A 23,274-nucleotide genomic window follows, 5' to 3' on the forward strand; every position below is an offset into this window, starting at 1 on the left:
AACATGTCAACATTGGCAACATGTCAACATTGGCAACATGTCAAGATTGGCAACATGTCAACATTGGCAACATGTCAACATTGGCAACATGTCAAGATATGCAACATGTCAACAGTGACATCATGTCAACAGTGACATCATGTCAACATTGGCAACATGTCAACAGTGACATCATGTCAACAGTGACATCATGTCAACATTGGCAACATGTCAACAGTGACATCATGTCAACATTGGCAACATGTCAACATTGGCAACATGTCAACATTGGCTACATGTCAACAGTGACATAATGTCAACATTGGCAACATGTCAACAGTGACATCATGTCAACATTGGCAACATGTCAAGATTGGCAACATGTCAACAGTGACATCATGTCAACATTGGCAACATGTCAAGATTGGCAACATGTCAACAGTGACAACATTGGCAACATGTCAACATTGGCTACATGTCAACAGTGACATAATGTCAACATTGGCAACATGTCAAGATTGGCAACATGTCAACAGTGACATCATGTCAACATTGGCAACATGTCAACATTGGCTACATGTCAACAGTGACATAATGTCAACATTGGCAACATGTCAAGATTGGCAACATGTCAACAGTGACATCATGTCAACATTGGCAACATGTCAACAGTGACATAATGTCAACATTGGCAACATGTCAAGATTGGCAACATGTCAACAGTGGCAACATGTCAACATTGGCAACATGTCAACATTGGCAACATGTCAACAGTGGCAACATGTCAACATTGGCAACATGTCAACAGTGACATCATGTCAACATTGGCAACATGTCAAGATTGGCAACATGTCAACATTGGCAACATGTCAACATTGGCAACATGTCAAGATTGGCAACATGTCAACATTGGCAACATGTCAACAGTGGCAACATGTCAACATTGGCAACATGTCAACAGTGACATCATGTCAACATTGGCAACATGTCAACATTGGCAACATGTCAACATTGGCAACATGTCAAGATTGGCAACATGTCAACAGTGACATCATGTCAACATTGGCAACATGTCAACATTGGCAACATGTCAACATTGGCAACATGTCAACATTGGCAACATGTCAACAGTGACATCATGTCAACATTGGCAACATGTCAACAGTGGCAACATGTCAACATTGGCAACATGTCAAGATTGGCAACATGTCAACATTGGCAACATGTCAACAGTGGCAACATGTCAACATTGGCAACATGTCAACAGTGGCAACATGTCAACATTGGCAACATGTCAAGATTGGCAACATGTCAACATTGGCAACATGTCAACATTGGCAACATGTCAAGATTGGCAACATGTCAACAGTGACATCATGTCAACATTGGCAACATGTCAACATTGGCAACATGTCAACAGTGACATCATGTCAACATTGGCAACATGTCAACAGTGACATCATGTCAACAGTGACATCATGTCAACATTGGCAACATGTCAACAGTGACATCATGTCAACATTGGCAACATGTCAACATTGGCAACATGTCAACATTGGCTACATGTCAACAGTGACATAATGTCAACATTGGCAACATGTCAACAGTGACATCATGTCAACATTGGCAACATGTCAAGATTGGCAACATGTCAACAGTGACATCATGTCAACATTGGCAACATGTCAACAGTGACATCATGTCAACATTGGCAACATGTCAACAGTGACATCATGTCAACAGTGACATCATGTCAACATTGGCAACATGTCAACAGTGACATCATGTCAACATTGGCAACATGTCAACAGTGACATCATGTCAACATGTCAACAGTGACATCATGTCAACATTGGCAACATGTCAACATTGGCAACATGTCAACAGTGACATCATGTCAACATTGGCAACATGTCAACAGTGACATCATGTCAACATGTCAACAGTGACATCATGTCAACATTGGCAACATGTCAACATTGGCAACATGTCAACAGTGACATCATGTCAACATTGGCAACATGTCAACATTGGCAACATGTCAACAGTGACATCATGTCAACATTGGCAACATGTCAACAGTGACATCATGTCAACATGTCAACAGTGACATCATGTCAACATTGGCAACATGTCAACATTGGCAACATGTCAACAGTGACATCATGTCAACATTGGCAACATGTCAACAGTGACAACATTGGCAATATGTCAAAAGTGGCAACATGTCAACAGTGACAACATGTGAAGATTGGCAACATGTGAAGATTGGCAACATGTGAAGATTGGCAACATGTGAAGATTGGCAACATGTGAAGATTGGCAACATGTGAAGATTGGCAACATGTGAAGATTGGCAACATGTGAAGATTGGCAACATGTGAAGATTGGTAACATGTGAAGATTGGCAACATGTGAAGATTGGCAACATGTGAAGATTGGTAACATGTGAAGATTGGCAACATGTGAAGATTGGCAACATGTGAAGATTGGCAACATGTGAAGATTGGCAACATGTGAAGATTGGCAACATGTGAAGATTGGCAACATGTGAAGATTGGCAACATGTGAAGATTGGCAACATGTGAAGATTGGTAACATGTGAAGATTGGCAACATGTGAAGATTGGCAACATGTGAAGATTGGCAACATGTGAAGATGGTCTGTAAATAGTTAGTGTGTGCTGTAGCATGTAATAAGAATATTAGTCAAGATTTAAAGGGAGTGTTGTCACGGATACAAGAGAGGACCTCCCATTGGCTGCACGGTCTTGTATTCGCCTTTATTAGAGTTAGAATGTATTAAAAAAGTATGTTTTTGACAAGGATTATGAATGACAGACAAGATTCCAGGAAAAGTGCAGTTCCCACTAAGTGTGCGTTGAAGAAGAGCGCCACCATGTGGTGTATTTGCCACGCCGTACCAGCACAGCAAACACAGCAGCCAGATGAAGAGATGTGGTTGCCATGGCAACATAGACTCACCCGGCGTGCAGGAAAAGAGAGAGCCAGAGTCTGTAGAACTGATCTGGGATCTGAGGGTTGAGGAAAGGCAGCAGTCCGCACACGTCGTCCATGCAATGCACCTGCCACACACACACCTGGACATTAGCAGGCCACGCCTCCATATATGGGCAGAAGGATGTTTAGCCTCACTTGGGAGCAAAGAGTGGCTTCTTCGTGAAAGTAACCGTTCATGAAGTCACAATATTCCCGGGATGTGATTTCACACCTGGGAGAAGACAAGCACTCACTCAAAAGTCAGAATATTCATTTTCTTGCCATCCTCACCTTCCTTTGGTGCCGATGCAGCAAGGTCGTCCTGTGATGGTGCAGTCGATGTGAGGCAGGTTGGTGTGGTTCCCTGTGGTGTACCTGGTGCAGATCTACAGGAAGAGGCACACATTACACCTTTCACCTCAACGCCTCAACATTCCAACTAACACTTCACACAGCCTTCAAAACTAACAGGGATCCTGCTCACCTTTCCAACTAACACTTCACACAGCCTTCAAAACTAACATGGATCCTGCTCACCTTTCCAACTAACACTTCACACAGCCTTCAAAACTAACAGGGATCCTGCTCACCTTTCCAACTAACACTTCACACAGCCTTCAAAACTAACAGGGATCCTGCTCACCTTTCCAACTAACACTTCACACAGCCTTCAAAACTAACATGGATCCTGCTCACCTTTCCAACTAACACTTCACACAGCCTTCAAAACTAACATGGATCCTGCTCACCTTTCCAACTAACACTTCACACAGCCTTCAAAACTAACAGGGATCCTGCTCACCTTTCCAACTAACACTTCACACAGCCTTCAAAACTAACATGGATCCTGCTCACCTTTCCAACTAACACTTCACACAGCCTTCAAAACTAACAGGGATCCTGCTCACCTTTCCAACTAACACTTCACACAGCCTTCAAAACTAACAGGGATCCTGCTCACCTTTCCAACTAACACTTCACACAGCCTTCAAAACTAACATGGATCCTGCTCACCTTTCCAACTAACACTTCACACAGCCTTCAAAACTAACATGGATCCTGCTCACCTTTCCAACTAACACTTCACACAGCCTTCAGAACTAACAGGGATCCTGCTCACCTTTCCAACTAACACTTCACACAGCCTTCAAAACTAACAGGGATCCTGCTCACCTTTCCAACTAACACTTCACACAGCCTTCAAAACTAACATGGATCCTGCTCACCTTTCCAACTAACACTTCACACAGCCTTCAAAACTAACAGGGATCCTGCTCACCTTTCCAACTAACACTTCACACAGCCTTCAAAACTAACAGGGATCCTGCTCACCTTTCCAACTAACACTTCACACAGCCTTCAAAACTAACAGGGATCCTGCTCACCTTTCCAACTAACACTTCACACAGCCTTCAAAACTAACAGGGATCCTGCTCACCTTTCCAACTAACACTTCACACAGCCTTCAAAACTAACAGGGATCCTGCTCACCTTTCCAACTAACACTTCACACAGCCTTCAGAACTAACAGGGATCCTGCTCACCTTTCCAACTAACACTTCACACAGCCTTCAAAACTAACATGGATCCTGCTCACCTTTCCAACTAACACTTCACACAGCCTTCAAAACTAACAGGGATCCTGCCAGGACACACTGGAGCCTTCTGGCTCATTTCCACAAGTTACCTGAGCAAACATGGCAAACTCCTCACCCCTCTCTACCTACGGGCACGTTGGGGTGGACCTCATTCAAAATAAATAGTCTTCTTGCCTGACATTCAGCAGACATAGACTATATTGCCAAAAGTATTTGGCCACCTGCCTTGACTCATATATGAAGTTGAAGTGCCATCCCAGTCCTAACCCACTGGGTTTATATCATCTTTTGCAGCCATTACAGCTTCATCTCTTCTGGGAAGGCTGTCCACAAGGTTGCAGAGTGTCTTTATATCTTCTGGGAAGGCTGTCCACAAGGTTGCAGAGTGTCTTTATATCTTCTGGGAAGGCTGTCCACAAGGTTGCAGAGTGTCTTTATATCTTCTGGGAAGGCTGTCAACAAGGTTGCAGAGTGTCTTTATATCTTCTGGGAAGGCTGTCCACAAGGTTGCAGAGTGTCTTTATATCTTCTGGGAAGGCTGTCCACAAGGTTGCAGAGTGTCTTTATATCTTCTGGGAAGGCTGTCCACAAGGTTGCCAAGTGTCTTTATATCTTCTGGGAAGGCTGTCCACAAGGTTGTAGAGTGTCTTTATATCTTCTGGGAAGGCTGTCCACAAGGTTGCCAAGTGTCTTTATATCTTCTGGGAAGGCTGTCCACAAGGTTGTAGAGTGTCTTTATATCTTCTGGGAAGGCTGTCCACAAGGTTGCAGAGTGTCTTTATATCTTCTGGGAAGGCTGTCCACAAGGTTGCAGAGTGTCTTTATATCTTCTGGGAAGGCTGTCCACAAGGTTGCCAAGTGTCTTTATATCTTCTGGGAAGGCTGTCCACAAGGTTGTAGAGTGTCTTTATATCTTCTGGGAAGGCTGTCCACAAGGTTGCAGAGTGTCTTTATATCTTCTGGGAAGGCTGTCCACAAGGTTGCAGAGTGTGTTTATAGGGATGTTCGACCATTCTTCCAAAAGCTCATTGGTAAGGTCACACACTGATGTTGGCGGAGAAGGCCTGGGTCTAAGTCTCCCTTCTAATTCATCCCAAAGGTGTTCTACCTGGTTTAGGTCAGGACTCTGTGCAGGCCAGTCAAGTTCATCCACACCAGACTCTGTCATCCATGTCTTTATGGACCTTGCTCTGTGCACTGATGCACAGTCATGTTGGAAGAGGAAGGGGCCCGCTCCTAACTGTTTCCACAAGGTTGGCAACATGGAATTGTCCAAAATGTTTTGGTATCCTGGAGCATTCAAAGTTCCCTTCACCGGGACTAAGGGGCCAAGCCCAACTCCTGAAAAACAACCCCACACCATAATTCATCCTCCACCAAATTTCACACTCGGCACAATGCAGTCCAAAACATAGCGTTCTCCTGGCAACCTCCAAACCCAGACTGGTCCATCAGATTGCCAGATGGAAAAGTGTGATTCATCAGTCCAGAGAAGGTGTCTCCACTGCTCTAGAGTCTAGTGGTGATGTCCTTTACACCACTGCATCCCAGGCTTTGCATTGGACTTGCTGATGTATGGCTTGGATGCGGCAGCTCGGCCATGGAAACTCAATTCCATGAAGCTCTCTGCGTACTGTACGTGGGCTAATTGGAAGGTGACATGAAGTTTGGAGCCGTGTAGCAAGTGACTGGGCAGAAAGTCTTTGCACTATGCTGACCTCTCTGGCAGTTTACCTGGCATACCACTTACTGGCTGAGTTGCTGTTGTTCCCAAACTCTTCACTTTTCTTAGAACAAAGCCAACACTTTGGAATATTTAGGAGCGAGGAAATTTCCCGACTGGATTTGTTGCACAGGTGGCATCCTGTGACAGTTCCACGCTGGAAATCACTGAGAGCGGCCCATTCTGTCACAAATGTTTGTAGAAACAGTCTCCATGCCTACGTGCTTGATTTGATACACCGGGCCAAGTGATTAGGACTCCTGGTTTGTAGAAACAGTCTCCATGCCTACGTGCTTGATTTGATACACCGGGCCAAGTGATTAGGACTCCTGGTTTGTAGAAACAGTCTCCATGCCTACGTGCTTGATTTGATACACCGGGCCAAGTGATTAGGACTCCTGGTTTGTAGCAACAGTCTCCATGCCTCAGTGCTGGATCTGATACACCTCTAATTAGTGATTAGGACTCCTGGTTTGTAGCAACAGTCTCCATGCCTACGTGCTTGATCTGATAGTATTATGTTGTATTATGTTGAACAGTGTGTTGTCCCACATTGTCCCATTAGCCACAAACACACTAATAAAAGCAATAGTATTATGTTGAACAGTGTGTTGTCCCACATTGTCCCATTAGCCACAAACACACTAATAAAAGCAATAGTATTCTGTTGTACAGTGTGTTGTCCCACATTGTCCCATTAGCCACAAACACACTAATAAAAGCAATAGTATTATGTTGTACAGTGTGTTGTCCCACATTGTCCCATTAGCCACAAACACACTAATAAAAGCAATAGTATTCTGTTGTACAGTGTGTTGTCCCACATTGTCCCATTAGCCACAAACACACTAATAAAAGCAATAGTATTATGTTGAACAGTGTGTTGTCCCACATTGTCCCATTAGCCACAAACACACTAATAAAAGCAATAGTATTCTGTTGAACAGTGTGTTGTCCCACATTGTCCCATTAGCCACAAACACACTAATAAAAGCAATAGTATTCTGTTGTACAGTGTGTTGTCCCACATTGTCCCATTAGCCACAAACACACTAATAAAAGCAATAGTATTATGTTGTACAGTGTGTTGTCCCACATTGTCCCATTAGCCACAAACACACTAATAAAAGCAATAGTATTCTGTTGTACAGTGTGTTGTCCCACATTGTCCCATTAGCCACAAACACACTAATAAAAGCAATAGTATTATGTTGTACAGTGTGTTGTCCCACATTGTCCCATTAGCCACAAACACACTAATAAAAGCAATAGTATTATGTTGTACAGTGTGTTGTCCCACATTGTCCCATTAGCCACAAACACACTAATAAAAGCAATAGTATTATGTTGTACAGTGTGTTGTCCCACATTGTCCCATTAGCCACAAACACACTAATAAAAGCAATAGTATTCTGTTGTACAGTGTGTTGTCCCACATTGTCCCATTAGCCACAAACACACTAATAAAAGCAATAGTATTCTGTTGTACAGTGTGTTGTCCCACATTGTCCCATTAGCCACAAACACACTAATAAAAGCAATAGTATTATGTTGAACAGTGTGTTGTCCCACATTGTCCCATTAGCCACAAACACACTAATAAAAGCAATAGTATTCTGTTGTACAGTGTGTTGTCCCACATTGTCCCATTAGCCACAAACACACTAATAAAAGCAATAGTATTCTGTTGTACAGTGTGTTGTCCCACATTGTCCCATTAGCCACAAACACACTAATAAAAGCAATAGTATTATGTTGTACAGTGTGTTGTCCCACATTGTCCCATTAGCCAGAAACACACTAATAAAAGCAATAGTATTATGTTGTACAGTGTGTTGTCCCACATTGTCCCATTAGCCACAAACACACTAATAAAAGCAATAGTATTATGTTGAACAGTGTGTTGTCCCACATTGTCCCATTAGCCACAAACACACTAATAAAAGCAATAGTATTATGTTGTACAGTGTGTTGTCCCACATTGTCCCATTAGCCACAAACGTGCTAATAAAAGCAATAGTATTATGTTGTACAGTGTGTTGTCCCACATTGTCCCATTAGCCACAAACACACTAATAAAAGCAATAGTATTCTGTTGTACAGTGTGTTGTCCCACATTGTCCCATTAGCCACAAACACACTAATAAAAGCAATAGTATTATGTTGAACAGTGTGTTGTCCCACATTGTCCCATTAGCCACAAACACACTAATAAAAGCAATAGTATTATGTTGTACAGTGTGTTGTCCCACATTGTCCCATTAGCCACAAACACACTAATAAAAGCAATAGTATTATGTTGAACAGTGTGTTGTCCCACATTGTCCCATTAGCCACAAACACACTAATAAAAGCAATAGTATTCTGTTGTACAGTGTGTTGTCCCACATTGTCCCATTAGCCACAAACGCACTAATAAAAGCAATAGTATTCTGTTGTACAGTGTGTTGTCCCACATTGTCCCATTAGCCACAAACGCACTAATAAAAGCAATAGTATTATGTTGTACAGTGTGTTGTCCCACATTGTCCCATTAGCCACAAACGCACTAATAAAAGCAATAGTATTCTGTTGTACAGTGTGTTGTCCCACATTGTCCCATTAGCCACAAACGTGCTAATAAAAGCAATAGTATTATGTTGTACAGTGTGTTGTCCCACATTGTCCCATTAGCCACAAACACACTAATAAAAGCAATAGTATTATGTTGAACAGTGTGTTGTCCCACATTGTCCCATTAGCCACAAACACACTAATAAAAGCAATAGTATTCTGTTGAACAGTGTGTTGTCCCACATTGTCCCATTAGCCACAAACACACTAATAAAAGCAATAGTATTATGTTGTACAGTGTGTTGTCCCACATTGTCCCATTAGCCACAAACACACTAATAAAAGCAATAGTATTATGTTGTACAGTGTGTTGTCCCACATTGTCCCATTAGCCACAAACACACTAATAAAAGCAATAGTATTCTGTTGTACAGTGTGTTGTCCCACATTGTCCCATTAGCCACAAACACACTAATAAAAGCAATAGTATTATGTTGTACAGTGTGTTGTCCCACATTGTCCCATTAGCCACAAACACACTAATAAAAGCAATAGTATTCTGTTGTACAGTGTGTTGTCCCACATTGTCCCATTAGCCACAAACACACTAATAAAAGCAATAGTATTATGTTGTACAGTGTGTTGTCCCACATTGTCCCATTAGCCACAAACACACTAATAAAAGCAATAGTATTATGTTGTACAGTGTGTTGTCCCACATTGTCCCATTAGCCACAAACACACTAATAAAAGCAATAGTATTATGTTGAACAGTGTGTTGTCCCACATTGTCCCATTAGCCACAAACACACTAATAAAAGCAATAGTATTCTGTTGAACAGTGTGTTGTCCCACATTGTCCCATTAGCCACAAACACACTAATAAAAGCAATAGTATTCTGTTGTACAGTGTGTTGTCCCACATTGTCCCATTAGCCACAAACACACTAATAAAAGCAATAGTATTCTGTTGAACAGTGTGTTGTCCCACATTGTCCCATTAGCCACAAACACACTAATAAAAGCAATAGTATTCTGTTGTACAGTGTGTTGTCCCACATTGTCCCATTAGCCACAAACACACTAATAAAAGCAATAGTATTCTGTTGAACAGTGTGTTGTCCCACATTGTCCCATTAGCCACAAACACACTAATAAAAGCAATAGTATTATGTTGAACAGTGTGTTGTCCCACATTGTCCCATTAGCCACAAACACACTAATAAAAGCAATAGTATTATGTTGTACAGTGTGTTGTCCCACATTGTCCCATTAGCCACAAACACACTAATAAAAGCAATAGTATTATGTTGTACAGTGTGTTGTCCCACATTGTCCCATTAGCCACAAACACACTAATAAAAGCAATAGTATTATGTTGTACAGTGTGTTGTCCCACATTGTCCCATTAGCCACAAACACACTAATAAAAGCAATAGTATTATGTTGAACAGTGTGTTGTCCCACATTGTCCCATTAGCCACAAACACACTAATAAAAGCAATAGTATTCTGTTGAACAGTGTGTTGTCCCACATTGTCCCATTAGCCACAAACACACTAATAAAAGCAATAGTATTCTGTTGTACAGTGTGTTGTCCCACATTGTCCCATTAGCCACAAACACACTAATAAAAGCAATAGTATTATGTTGTACAGTGTGTTGTCCCACATTGTCCCATTAGCCACAAACACACTAATAAAAGCAATAGTATTATGTTGTACAGTGTGTTGTCCCACATTGTCCCATTAGCCACAAACACACTAATAAAAGCAATAGTATTCTGTTGTACAGTGTGTTGTCCCACATTGTCCCATTAGCCACAAACACACTAATAAAAGCAATAGTATTCTGTTGTACAGTGTGTTGTCCCACATTGTCCCATTAGCCACAAACACACTAATAAAAGCAATAGTATTATGTTGAACAGTGTGTTGTCCCACATTGTCCCATTAGCCACAAACACACTAATAAAAGCAATAGTATTCTGTTGTACAGTGTGTTGTCCCACATTGTCCCATTAGCCACAAACACACTAATAAAAGCAATAGTATTATGTTGTACAGTGTGTTGTCCCACATTGTCCCATTAGCCACAAACACACTAATAAAAGCAATAGTATTATGTTGTACAGTGTGTTGTCCCACATTGTCCCATTAGCCACAAACACACTAATAAAAGCAATAGTATTCTGTTGTACAGTGTGTTGTCCCACATTGTCCCATTAGCCACAAACACACTAATAAAAGCAATAGTATTCTGTTGTACAGTGTGTTGTCCCACATTGTCCCATTAGCCACAAACACACTAATAAAAGCAATAGTATTCTGTTGAACAGTGTGTTGTCCCACATTGTCCCATTAGCCACAAACACACTAATAAAAGCAATAGTATTCTGTTGTACAGTGTGTTGTCCCACATTGTCCCATTAGCCACAAACACACTAATAAAAGCAATAGTATTATGTTGTACAGTGTGTTGTCCCACATTGTCCCATTAGCCACAAACACACTAATAAAAGCAATAGTATTATGTTGTACAGTGTGTTGTCCCACATTGTCCCATTAGCCACAAACACACTAATAAAAGCAATAGTATTCTGTTGTACAGTGTGTTGTCCCACATTGTCCCATTAGCCACAAACACACTAATAAAAGCAATAGTATTATGTTGTACAGTGTGTTGTCCCACATTGTCCCATTAGCCACAAACACACTAATAAAAGCAATAGTATTATGTTGAACAGTGTGTTGTCCCACATTGTCCCATTAGCCACAAACACACTAATAAAAGCAATAGTATTCTGTTGTACAGTGTGTTGTCCCACATTGTCCCATTAGCCACAAACACACTAATAAAAGCAATAGTATTATGTTGTACAGTGTGTTGTCCCACATTGTCCCATTAGCCACAAACACACTAATAAAAGCAATAGTATTCTGTTGTACAGTGTGTTGTCCCACATTGTCCCATTAGCCACAAACACACTAATAAAAGCAATAGTATTATGTTGTACAGTGTGTTGTCCCACATTGTCCCATTAGCCACAAACACACTAATAAAAGCAATAGTATTATGTTGTACAGTGTGTTGTCCCACATTGTCCCATTAGCCACAAACACACTAATAAAAGCAATAGTATTATGTTGAACAGTGTGTTGTCCCACATTGTCCCATTAGCCACAAACACACTAATAAAAGCAATAGTATTCTGTCCTTGCACTCACAGGCCACTTGGTGATGTCATCAGGCCACTCGTGAGGAGAGACAGAGGCTGGCTCCACACAGATCCTGGAAGAACAACAAAGAAATACTAACTGTGTACAATGATGTACATTACTGTACAGTATTATACAATGTAATGATGTACTTTAGTGTATAGTGATGTACAATGATGTATAACAGTGTATATTGGTGTACAATAATGTACAGTATAGTGATGTACAATGATGTATAACAGTGTATATTGGTGTACAATAATGTACAGTATAGTGATGTACAATGATGTATAACAGTGTATATTGGTGTACAATAATGTACAGTATAGTGATGTACAATGATGTATAACAGTGTATATTGGTGTACAATAATGTACAGTATAGTGATGTACAATGATGTATAACAGTGTATATTGGTGTACAATAATGTACAGTATAGTGATGTACAATGATGTATAACAGTGTATATTGGTGTACAATAATGTACAGTATAGTGATGTACAATGATGTATAACAGTGTATATTGGTGTACAATAATGTACAGTATAGTGATGTACAATGATGTATAACAGTGTATATTGGTGTACAATAATGTACAGTATAGTGATGTACAATGATGTATAACAGTGTATATTGGTGTACAATAATGTACAGTATAGTGATGTACAATGATGTATAACAGTGTATATTGGTGTACAATAATTAACAATATAATGATGTATGTTGAGGTACAATGATGTACAGTATAATGATGTACATTAGTGTACAATATTATACAATATAATGATGTACGTTAGTGTATAATGATGTACATACCCCGTTTCCATATGAGTTGGGAGATTGTGTTCGATGTAAATATAAACAGAATACAATGATTTGCAAATCCTTTTCAAGCCATATTCAGTTGAATATGCTACAAAGACAACATATTTCATGTTCAAACTGCAAATAATCATTAACTTTAGAATTTGATGCCGGCAACACGTGACAAAGAAGTTTGGAAAGGTGGCAATAAATACTGATAAAGTTGAGGAATGCTCATCAAACACTTATTTGGAACATCCCACAGGTGTGCAGGCTAATTGGGAACAGGTGGGTGCCATGATTGGCTATAAAAACAGCTTCCATGAAATGCTAAGTGATTCACAAACAAGGATGGGGTGAGGGTCACCACTTTGTAAGCAAATTGTCCAACAGTTTTAGAACAACATTTCTCAACGAGATATTGCAAGGAATTTAGGGATTTTACCATCTACAGTCCGTAAAATCATCAAAAGGTTCAGAGAATCTGGAGAAATCACTGCACGTAAGCCATGATATTATGGACCTTTGATCCCTCAGGCGGTACTGCATCAAAAACAGACATCAGTTTGTAAAGGATATCACCACATGGGCTCAGGAACACTTCATAAAACCACTGTCAGTAACTACAGTTGGTCGCTACATCTGTAAGTGCAAGTTAAAACTCTACTATGCAAAGCCAAACCCATTTATCAACAACACCCAGGAAAGCCGCCGGCTTCGCTGGACCCGAGATCATCTAAGATGGACTGATGCAAAGTGGAAAAGTGGTTTGTGGTCTGACGAGTCCACATTTCAAATTATATTTGGAAACAGGGGACGTGGTGTCCTCCGGAACAAAGAGGAAAAAAATCATTCGGATTGTTACAGGCGCAAAGTTGAAAAGCCAGCATGTGTGATGGTATGGGGGTGTATTAGTGTGTTGTAGTCAGCATGTGTGATGGTATGGGGGTGTATTAGTGTGTTGTAGTCAGCATGTGTGATGGTATGGGGGTGTATTAGTGTGTTGTAGTCAGCATGTGTGATGGTATGGGGGTGTATTAGTGTGTTGTAGTCAGCATGTGTGATGGTATGGGGGTGTATTAGTGTGTTGTAGTCAGCATGTGTGATGGTATGGGGGTGTATTAGTGTGTTGTAGTCAGCATGTGTGATGGTATGGGGGTGTATTAGTGTGTTGTAGTCAGCATGTGTGATGGTATGGGGGTGTATTAGTGTGTTGTAGTCAGCATGTGTGATGGTATGGGGGTGTATTAGTGTGTTGTAGTCAGCATGTGTGATGGTATGGGGGTGTATTAGTGTGTTGTAGTCAGCATGTGTGATGGTATGGGGGTGTATTAGTGTGTTGTAGTCAGCATGTGTGATGGTATGGGGGTGTATTAGTGTGTTGTAGTCAGCATGTGTGATGGTATGGGGGTGTATTAGTGTGTTGTAGTCAGCATGTGTGATGGTATGGGGGTGTATTAGTGTGTTGTAGTCAGCATGTGTGATGGTATGGGGGTGTATTAGTGTGTTGTAGTCAGCATGTGTGATGGTATGGGGGTGTATTAGTGTGTTGTAGTCAGCATGTGTGATGGTATGGGGGTGTATTAGTGTGTTGTAGTCAGCATGTGTGATGGTATGGGGGTGTATTAGTGTGTTGTAGTCAGCATGTGTGATGGTATGGGGGTGTATTAGTGTGTTGTAGTCAGCATGTGTGATGGTATGGGGGTGTATTAGTGTGTTGTAGTCAGCATGTGTGATGGTATGGGGGTGTATTAGTGTGTTGTAGTCAGCATGTGTGATGGTATGGGGGTGTATTAGTGTGTTGTAGTCAGCATCTGTGATGGTATGGGGGTGTATTAGTGTGTTGTAGTCAGCATGTGTGATGGTATGGGGGTGTATTAGTGTGTTGTAGTCAGCATGTGTGATGGTATGGGGGTGTATTAGTGTGTTGTAGTCAGCATGTGTGATGGTATGGGGGTGTATTAGTGTGTTGTAGTCAGCATGTGTGATGGTATGGGGGTGTATTAGTGTGTTGTAGTCAGCATGTGTGATGGTATGGGGGTGTATTAGTGTGTTGTAGTCAGCATGTGTGATGGTATGGGGGTGTATTAGTGTGTTGTAGTCAGCATGTGTGATGGTATGGGGGTGTATTAGTGTGTTGTAGTCAGCATGTGTGATGGTATGGGGGTGTATTAGTGTGTTGTAGTCAGCATGTGTGATGGTATGGGGGTGTATTAGTGTGTTGTAGTCAGCATGTGTGATGGTATGGGGGTGTATTAGTGTGTTGTAGTCAGCATCTGTGATGGTATGGGGGTGTATTAGTGTGTTGTAGTCAGCATGTGTGATGGTATGGGGGTGTATTAGTGTGTTGTAGTCAGCATCTGTGATGGTATGGGGGTGTATTAGTGTGTTGTAGTCAGCATGTGTGATGGTATGGGGGTGTATTAGTGTGTTGTAGTCAGCATGTGTGATGGTATGGGGGTGTATTAGTGTGTTGTAGTCAGCATGTGTGATGGTATGGGGGTGTATTAGTGTGTTGTAGTCAGCATGTGTGATGGTATGGGGGTGTATTAGTGGTTGTTGTAGGGTGAAAGTGTTCTAGGCAGCATGTGTGATGGTATGGGGGTGTATTAGTGTGTTGTAGTCAGCATGTGTGATGGTATGGGGGTGTATTAGTGTGTTGTAGTCAGCATGTGTGATGGTATGGGGGTGTATTAGTGTGTTGTAGTCAGCATGTGTGATGGTATGGGGGTGTATTAGTGTGTTGTAGTCATCATGTGTGATGGTATGGGGGTGTATTAGTGTGTTGTAGTCAGCATGTGTGATGGTATGGGGGTGTATTAGTGTGTTGTAGTCAGCATGTGTGATGGTATGGGGGTGTATTAGTGTGTTGTAGTCATCATGTGTGATGGTATGGGGGTGTATTAGTGTGTTGTAGTCAGCATGTGTGATGGTATGGGGGTGTATTAGTGTGTTGTAGTCAGCATGTGTGATGGTATGGGGGTGTATTAGTGTGTTGTAGGCAGCATGTGTGATGGTATGGGGGTGTATTAGTGTGTTGTAGTCAGCATGTGTGATGGTATGGGGGTGTATTAGTGCCCAAGGCATGGGTAACTTACACATCTGTGAAGGCACCATTAATGCTGAAAGGTACATACAGGTTTTGGTACAACATGTTGTCATCCAAGCAACGTTATCATGGACGCCCCTGCTTATTTCAGCAAAACAATGCCAAGCCACGTGTTACAACAGCGTGGCTTCGTAGTAAAAGAGTGTGTGTACTTTCCTGGCCCGCCTGCAGTCCAGACCTGTCTCCCATGGAAAATGTGTGGTGCATTATGAAGCGTAAAATAGGACAGCGGAGACCCCGGACTGTTGAAGGACTGAAGCTCTACATAAAACAAGAATGGGAAAGAATTCCACTTTCAAAGCTTCAACAATTAGTTTCCTCAGTTCCCAAACGTTTATTGAGTGTTGTTAAAAGAAAAGGTGATGTAACACAGTGGTGAACATGCCCTTTCCCAACTACTTTGGCACGTGTTGCAGCCATGAAATTCTAAGTTAATTATTATTTGCAAAAAAAAAAAAAAACGTTTATGAGTTTGAACATGAAATATGTTGTCTTTGTAGCATATTCAACTGAATATGGCTTGAAAAGGATTTGCAAATCATTGTATTTTGTTTATTTTTACATCTAACACAATTTCCCAACTCATATGGAAACAGGGTTTGTAGATGGTACCTGGGGTCCTGATGGTGTATTAAGGTGCATACATATTGAAGTATATAGATGGTACCTGGGGTCCTGATGGTGTATTAAGGTGCATACATATTGAAGTATATAGATGGTACCTGGGGTCCTGATGGTGTATTAAGGTGCATACATATTGAAGTATATAGATGGTACCTGGGGTCCTGATGGTGTATTAAGGTGCATACATATTGAAGTATATAGATGGTACCTGGGGTCCTGATGGTGTATTAAGGTGCATACATATTGAAGTATATAGATGGTACCTGGGGTCCTGATGGTGTATTAAGGTGCATACATATTGAAGTATATAGATGGTACCTGGGGTCCTGATGGTGTATTAAGGTGCATACATATTGAAGTATATAGATGGTACCTGGGGTCCTGATGGTGTATTAAGGTGCATACATATTGAAGTATATAGATGGTACCTGGGGTCCTGATGGTGTATTAAGGTGCATACATATTGAAGTATATAGATGGTACCTGGGGTCCTGATGGTGTATTAAGGTGCATACATATTGAAGTATATAGATGGTACCTGGGGTCCTGATGGTGTATTAAGGTGCATACATATTGAAGTATATAGATGGTACCTGGGGTCCTGATGGTGTATTAAGGTGCATACATATTGAAGTATATAGATGGTACCTGGGGTCCTGATGGCAGACAGAACCATACTGCCTGTCTTTGGCGTTTAAGTGCGGCGTGCTGGAATGGCGCGGCCACTTGACCCACACAGCCAGAGTGCTCTGCAGGACACGCAGGAGAGGTAAGAATCCCTCACCCTGTCACAAGTGGCGATGTGTATCTACCCACTGAGCACTCTTCTTCTGAGGTTTGCACGCAGCCCGAGCGGTCGTTGCGCACGCAGCACGCCGAGTTGCGTTCGATGGCTCGTTTTTCCCTGATGAAGTCGTGCACTTGCTTGTCCTGCCTCATGCACGGAGAGTATTTGGCCCCCAAGTGGATCAGATCCTCCTGTGGGTTAAAGTAGAGAGGAGGATCAAGGCCACTGAGACTGCACTGCCACCTGCTGGACAAAGTGCGTCAGTGCACAGTTGCTGAGAAGTGGAAATAAAGAAAGTCCTCCGGCTTTGCAGCAAAATGCAAGAGCTTCTACTTCTTGTGCTTACCGAGCTCGGCCCGATCCAGAAGTTCTCCTGCTGCACAAACTTGACATTTTCGTACACACCTTTGTTTCTTAAAACCTGGGAGGTACATAAGATCATCTTGGTTCATTCATCCAGCACAATCGTTATCAGATGCACACAATGATGGCTTCTTCTTCTTTCACCTACTTCCTTTACCTTCTTCTGCCTGTGTTTACCTACTCTATACCATCCCTGACCTATGTTCACCTACTTTTTTAAACATCTTTCACCTGTTGACCTACTTTGTCTTACCTTCTCCTGCCTGTGTTTACCTACTCTATACCATCCCTGACCTATGTTCACCTACTTTTTTAAACATCTTTCACCTGTTGACCTACTTTGTCTTACCTTCTCCTGCCTGTGTTTACCTACTCCATACCATCCCTGACCTATGTTCACCTACTTTTTTAAACATCTTTCACCTGTTGACCTACTTTGTCTTACCTTCTCCTGCCTGTGTTTACCTACTCTATACCATCCCTGACCTATGTTCACCTACTTTTTTAAACATCTTTCACCTGTTGACCTACTTTGTCTTACCTTCTCCTGCCTGTGTTTACCTACTCCATACCATCCCTGACCTATGTTCACCTACTTTTTTAAACATCTTTCACCTGTTGACCTACTTTGTCTTACCTTCTCCTGCTCGTGTTTACCTACTCTATACCATCTTTGACCAACTTGTTTTTTACCATCTTTTACTGATATTTTTAAACTTTATTTGACCTACTTTGTTGCCTTCTTCTGCATATGTTTACCTACTCTATACCATCCCTGACCTATGTTCACCTACTTTTTTAAACATCTTTCACCTGTTGACCTACTTTGTCTTACCTTCTCCTGCCTGTGTTTACCTACTCTATACCATCCCTGGCCTATGTTCACCTACTTTTTTAAACATCTTTCACCTGTTGACCTACTTTGTCTTACCTTCTCCTGCCTGTGTTTACCTACTCTATACCATCCCTGGCCTATGTTCACCTACTTTTTTAAACATCTTTCACCTGTTGACCTACTTTGTCTTACCTTCTCCTGCCTGTGTTTACCTACTCTATACCATCCCTGGCCTATGTTCACCTACTTTTTTAAACATCTTTCACCTGTTGACCTACTTTGTCTTACCTTCTCCTGCCCGTGTTTACCTACTCTATACCATCCCTGACCTATGTTCACCTACTTTTTTAAACATCTTTCACCTGTTGACCTACTTTGTCTTACCTTCTCCTGCCTGTGTTTACCTACTCTATACCATCCCTGGCCTATGTTCACCCACTTTTTTAAACATCTTTCACCTGTTGACCTACTTTGTCTTACCTTCTCCTGCCCGTGTTTACCTACTCTATACCATCCCTGACCTATGTTCACCTACTTTTTTAAACATCTTTCACCTGTTGACCTACTTTGTCTTACCTTCTCCTGCCCGTGTTTACCTACTCTATACCATCTTTGACCAACTTGTTTTTTACCATCTTTTACTGATATTTTTAAACTTTATTTGACCTACTTTGTTGCCTTCTTCTGCATATGTTTACCTACTCTATACCATCCCTGACCTATGTTCACCTACTTTTTTAAACATCTTTCACCTGTTGACCTACTTTGTCTTACCTTCTCCTGCCTGTGTTTACCTACTCTATACCATCCCTGACCTATGTTCACCTACTTTTTTAAACATCTTTCACCTGTTGACCTACTTTGTCTTACCTTCTCCTGCCTGTGTTTACCTACTCTATACCATCCCTGACCTATGTTCACCTACTTTTTTAAACATCTTTCACCTGTTGACCTACTTTGTCTTACCTTCTCCTGCCTGTGTTTACCTACTCTATACCATCCCTGACCTATGTTCACCTACTTTTTTAAACATCTTTCACCTGTTGACCTACTTTGTCTTACCTTCTCCTGCCTGTGTTTACCTACTCTATACCATCCCTGGCCTATGTTCACCTACTTTTTTAAACATCTTTCACCTGTTGACCTACTTTGTCTTACCTTCTCCTGCCTGTGTTTACCTACTCTATACCATCCCTGGCCTATGTTCACCTACTTTTTTAAACATCTTTCACCTGTTGACCTACTTTGTCTTACCTTCTCCTGCCCGTGTTTACCTACTCTATACCATCCCTGACCTATGTTCACCTACTTTTTTAAACATCTTTCACCTGTTGACCTACTTTGTCTTACCTTCTCCTGCCCGTGTTTACCTACTCTATACCATCTTTGACCAACTTGTTTTTTACCATCTTTTACTGATATTTTTAAACTTTATTTGACCTACTTTGTTGCCTTCTTCTGCATATGTTTACCTACTCTATACCATCCCTGACCTATGTTCACCTACTTTTTTAAACATCTTTCACCTGTTGACCTACTTTGTCTTACCTTCTCCTGCCTGTGTTTACCTACTCTATACCATCCCTGGCCTATGTTCACCCACTTTTTTAAACATCTTTCACCTGTTGACCTACTTTGTCTTACCTTCTCCTGCCCGTGTTTACCTACTCTATACCATCCCTGACCTATGTTCACCTACTTTTTTAAACATCTTTCACCTGTTGACCTACTTTGTCTTACCTTCTCCTGCCCGTGTTTACCTACTCTATACCATCTTTGACCAACTTGTTTTTTACCATCTTTTACTGATATTTTTAAACTTTATTTGACCTACTTTGTTGCCTTCTTCTGCATATGTTTACCTACTCTATACCATCCCTGACCTATGTTCACCTACTTTTTTAAACATCTTTCACCTGTTGACCTACTTTGTCTTACCTTCTCCTGCCTGTGTTTACCTACTCTATACCATCCCTGACCTATGTTCACCTACTTTTTTAAACATCTTTCACCTGTTGACCTACTTTGTCTTACCTTCTCCTGCCCGTGTTTACCTACTCTATACCATCCCTGACCTATGTTCACCTACTTTTTTAAACATCTTTCACCTGTTGACCTACTTTGTCTTACCTTCTCCTGCCCGTGTTTACCTACTCTATACCATCTTTGACCAACTTGTTTTTTACCATCTTTTACTGATATTTTTAAACTTTATTTGACCTACTTTGTTGCCTTCTTCTGCATATGTTTACCTACTCTATACCATCCCTGACCTATGTTCACCTACTTTTTTAAACATCTTTCACCTGTTGACCTACTTTGTCTTACCTTCTCCTGCCTGTGTTTACCTACTCTATACCATCCCTGGCCTATGTTCACCTACTTTTTTAAACATCTTTCACCTGTTGACCTACTTTGTCTTACCTTCTCCTGCCTGTGTTTACCTACTCTATACCATCCCTGGCCTATGTTCACCTACTTTTTTAAACATCTTTCACCTGTTGACCTACTTTGTCTTACCTTCTCCTGCCTGTGTTTACCTACTCTATACCATCCCTGGCCTATGTTCACCTACTTTTTTAAACATCTTTCACCTGTTGACCTACTTTGTCTTACCTTCTCCTGCCCGTGTTTACCTACTCTATACCATCCCTGACCTATGTTCACCTACTTTTTTAAACATCTTTCACCTGTTGACCTACTTTGTCTTACCTTCTCCTGCCTGTGTTTACCTACTCTATACCATCCCTGGCCTATGTTCACCTACTTTTTTAAACATCTTTCACCTGTTGACCTACTTTGTCTTACCTTCTCCTGCCCGTGTTTACCTACTCTATACCATCCCTGACCTATGTTCACCTACTTTTTTAAACATCTTTCACCTGTTGACCTACTTTGTCTTACCTTCTCCTGCCCGTGTTTACCTACTCTATACCATCTTTGACCAACTTGTTTTTTACCATCTTTTACTGATATTTTTAAACTTTATTTGACCTACTTTGTTGCCTTCTTCTGCATATGTTTACCTACTCTATACCATCCCTGACCTATGTTCACCTACTTTTTTAAACATCTTTCACCTGTTGACCTACTTTGTCTTACCTTTTTCTGCCTATGTTTACCTACTCTATACCATCATTTACCTACCTTTTTTCAACCATCTTTTACCCATGTATACCTACTTTTGCTTTTAACCTTCTTACCACTATGTTTACCTACTCTATACCATTTCTATCTATGTTTTTTTCACCTTTTTCTGCCTATTTTTGTGTACTTGTTTACCTTCTATTTTATGCCACCTTTTACCTACGTCTACCTTCTTCTGCCTGTTTATTTACTTTCTACCATATTTCACCCATGTTTACTGACTTGTTTACCTTCTTCTGCCTATTTACCTTCTCTATACCACATGTTTCCCTACTCATTTACCTTCGTCTGCCTATGTTTACCCACTTGATGCCATCTTTGACCTATGCTTACCTTATTCTACTTAGGCTTACCAACTTTACACCATATTTGACATATGACTTGTTTACCTTCTTCTGCCTGTTTACCTTCTCTATACCATATTTTACCCATGTTTACCTACTTGTTTACTTTCTTCTGCCCATGTTTAGCTACTTTATAGCAACTTTGACCTGTTAAGCACCTCGTTTCCCGTCTTCTGCCTGTGTTTACCTACGTTGGTCTGCCGAGGTTGACCTCCTCCCTCCACACCATCATTTACCTCCGGACTGTAATCCCTTCTCACGATTGCGGACTTACAGAATCCACGGTCTCGTGCTGGGAGAAGCCCACCGGTGCGATGCCGTAGATGCAGAGCGCCAGGACCGTGATGAGCAAGTGGACAAAGGTGATCCAGTAGGTAAAAAAAGGCCTGCAGGAAGGGGAGAGTTGATGAGGTCATCCGAGGAGGTGCGTGTGCGTGTGAAAGGACGCACCTGTGGTCGTCCATGTCTTCTATCTGTCTCTTCACGTAGCTGTCGATGCGCTTGCGGTACGTGCGGTTGGTCAGCTTGCCAACCATCCCCAGTCCGTAGGGCCTCTTCTCCCGGGCGAAAAGCTTCTTGACGGGCACCACGATCCGCTGGCCGCGCCGCTGCCCGTTGATGCTCACCACCTCCTGGCGCAGGGGCACCTTCGGGGGGCCGGGTGTTCCTTCTTTGGCTTTACGCCACCCGCGCTCCAGCGGCCTGAGTGACAAAAAAGATGTGCAAGAGGTAGTGAAAAACACTTTCATGCGCTTCACTTTTTGCCTCCTTAAATATGCTCGTGATGTCGTCATGTCATTTGCATAATTGGCCATGACACATGTGCATGCATTTGCCTCACACAAGAAAAGCTAATCTTACACACGAAACATTTCAAGCCTTTTTGTGAAGTGAATTATATTTATATAGCGCTTTTTCTCTAGTGACTCAAAGCGCTTTACATAGTGAAAGCCAAGATCTCATTTTTACATTTAAAGCAGTGTGGGTGGCACTGGGAGCAGGTGGGTCAAGTGTCTTGCCCAAGGACACAATGGCAGTGACTAGGATGGCGGAAGCAGGGATCGGACCTGCAACCCTCGACCACTCGACCAGCCCAGCTATACCGCCCCATTTGACCATTCTTTGCACCTTTACATTAGGAACCCTGAGGAAGCCAGCATTCAATTGAGATTAATACATTTATATTTAAAT

General features: G+C 41.6%; 1 protein-coding gene and 1 pseudogene across 2 annotated transcripts in view; both read right to left on the bottom strand.

Annotated features, from left to right (window-relative positions):
* LOC133555748 (serotonin N-acetyltransferase-like) overlaps nt 1-23,274 on the bottom strand; it is a 446,295-nt pseudogene that overhangs the window by 71,835 nt on the left and 351,186 nt on the right.
* Nucleotides 1-23,274, bottom strand: part of rhbdf1a (rhomboid 5 homolog 1a (Drosophila)) — an 85,403-nt gene that overhangs the window by 35,809 nt on the left and 26,320 nt on the right. For both annotated transcript variants that reach the window (XM_061905050.1, XM_061905051.1), the window contains 9 exons: nt 22,534-22,785; nt 22,358-22,469; nt 17,741-17,815; nt 17,424-17,585; nt 17,256-17,356; nt 12,080-12,143; nt 3,270-3,364; nt 3,135-3,210; nt 2,964-3,064 (listed from right to left, as the gene is read on the bottom strand). In XM_061905050.1, the coding sequence (XP_061761034.1) occupies nt 2,964-3,064; nt 3,135-3,210; nt 3,270-3,364; nt 12,080-12,143; nt 17,256-17,356; nt 17,424-17,585; nt 17,741-17,815; nt 22,358-22,469; nt 22,534-22,785 (1,038 nt within the window). The remainder of the gene's footprint in view (nt 1-2,963; nt 3,065-3,134; nt 3,211-3,269; nt 3,365-12,079; nt 12,144-17,255; nt 17,357-17,423; nt 17,586-17,740; nt 17,816-22,357; nt 22,470-22,533; nt 22,786-23,274) is intronic.

Source organism: Nerophis ophidion, linkage group LG07 (assembly GCF_033978795.1).
Source record: "Nerophis ophidion isolate RoL-2023_Sa linkage group LG07, RoL_Noph_v1.0, whole genome shotgun sequence".
NCBI classification, from domain to species: Eukaryota; Metazoa; Chordata; class Actinopteri; order Syngnathiformes; family Syngnathidae; genus Nerophis; species Nerophis ophidion.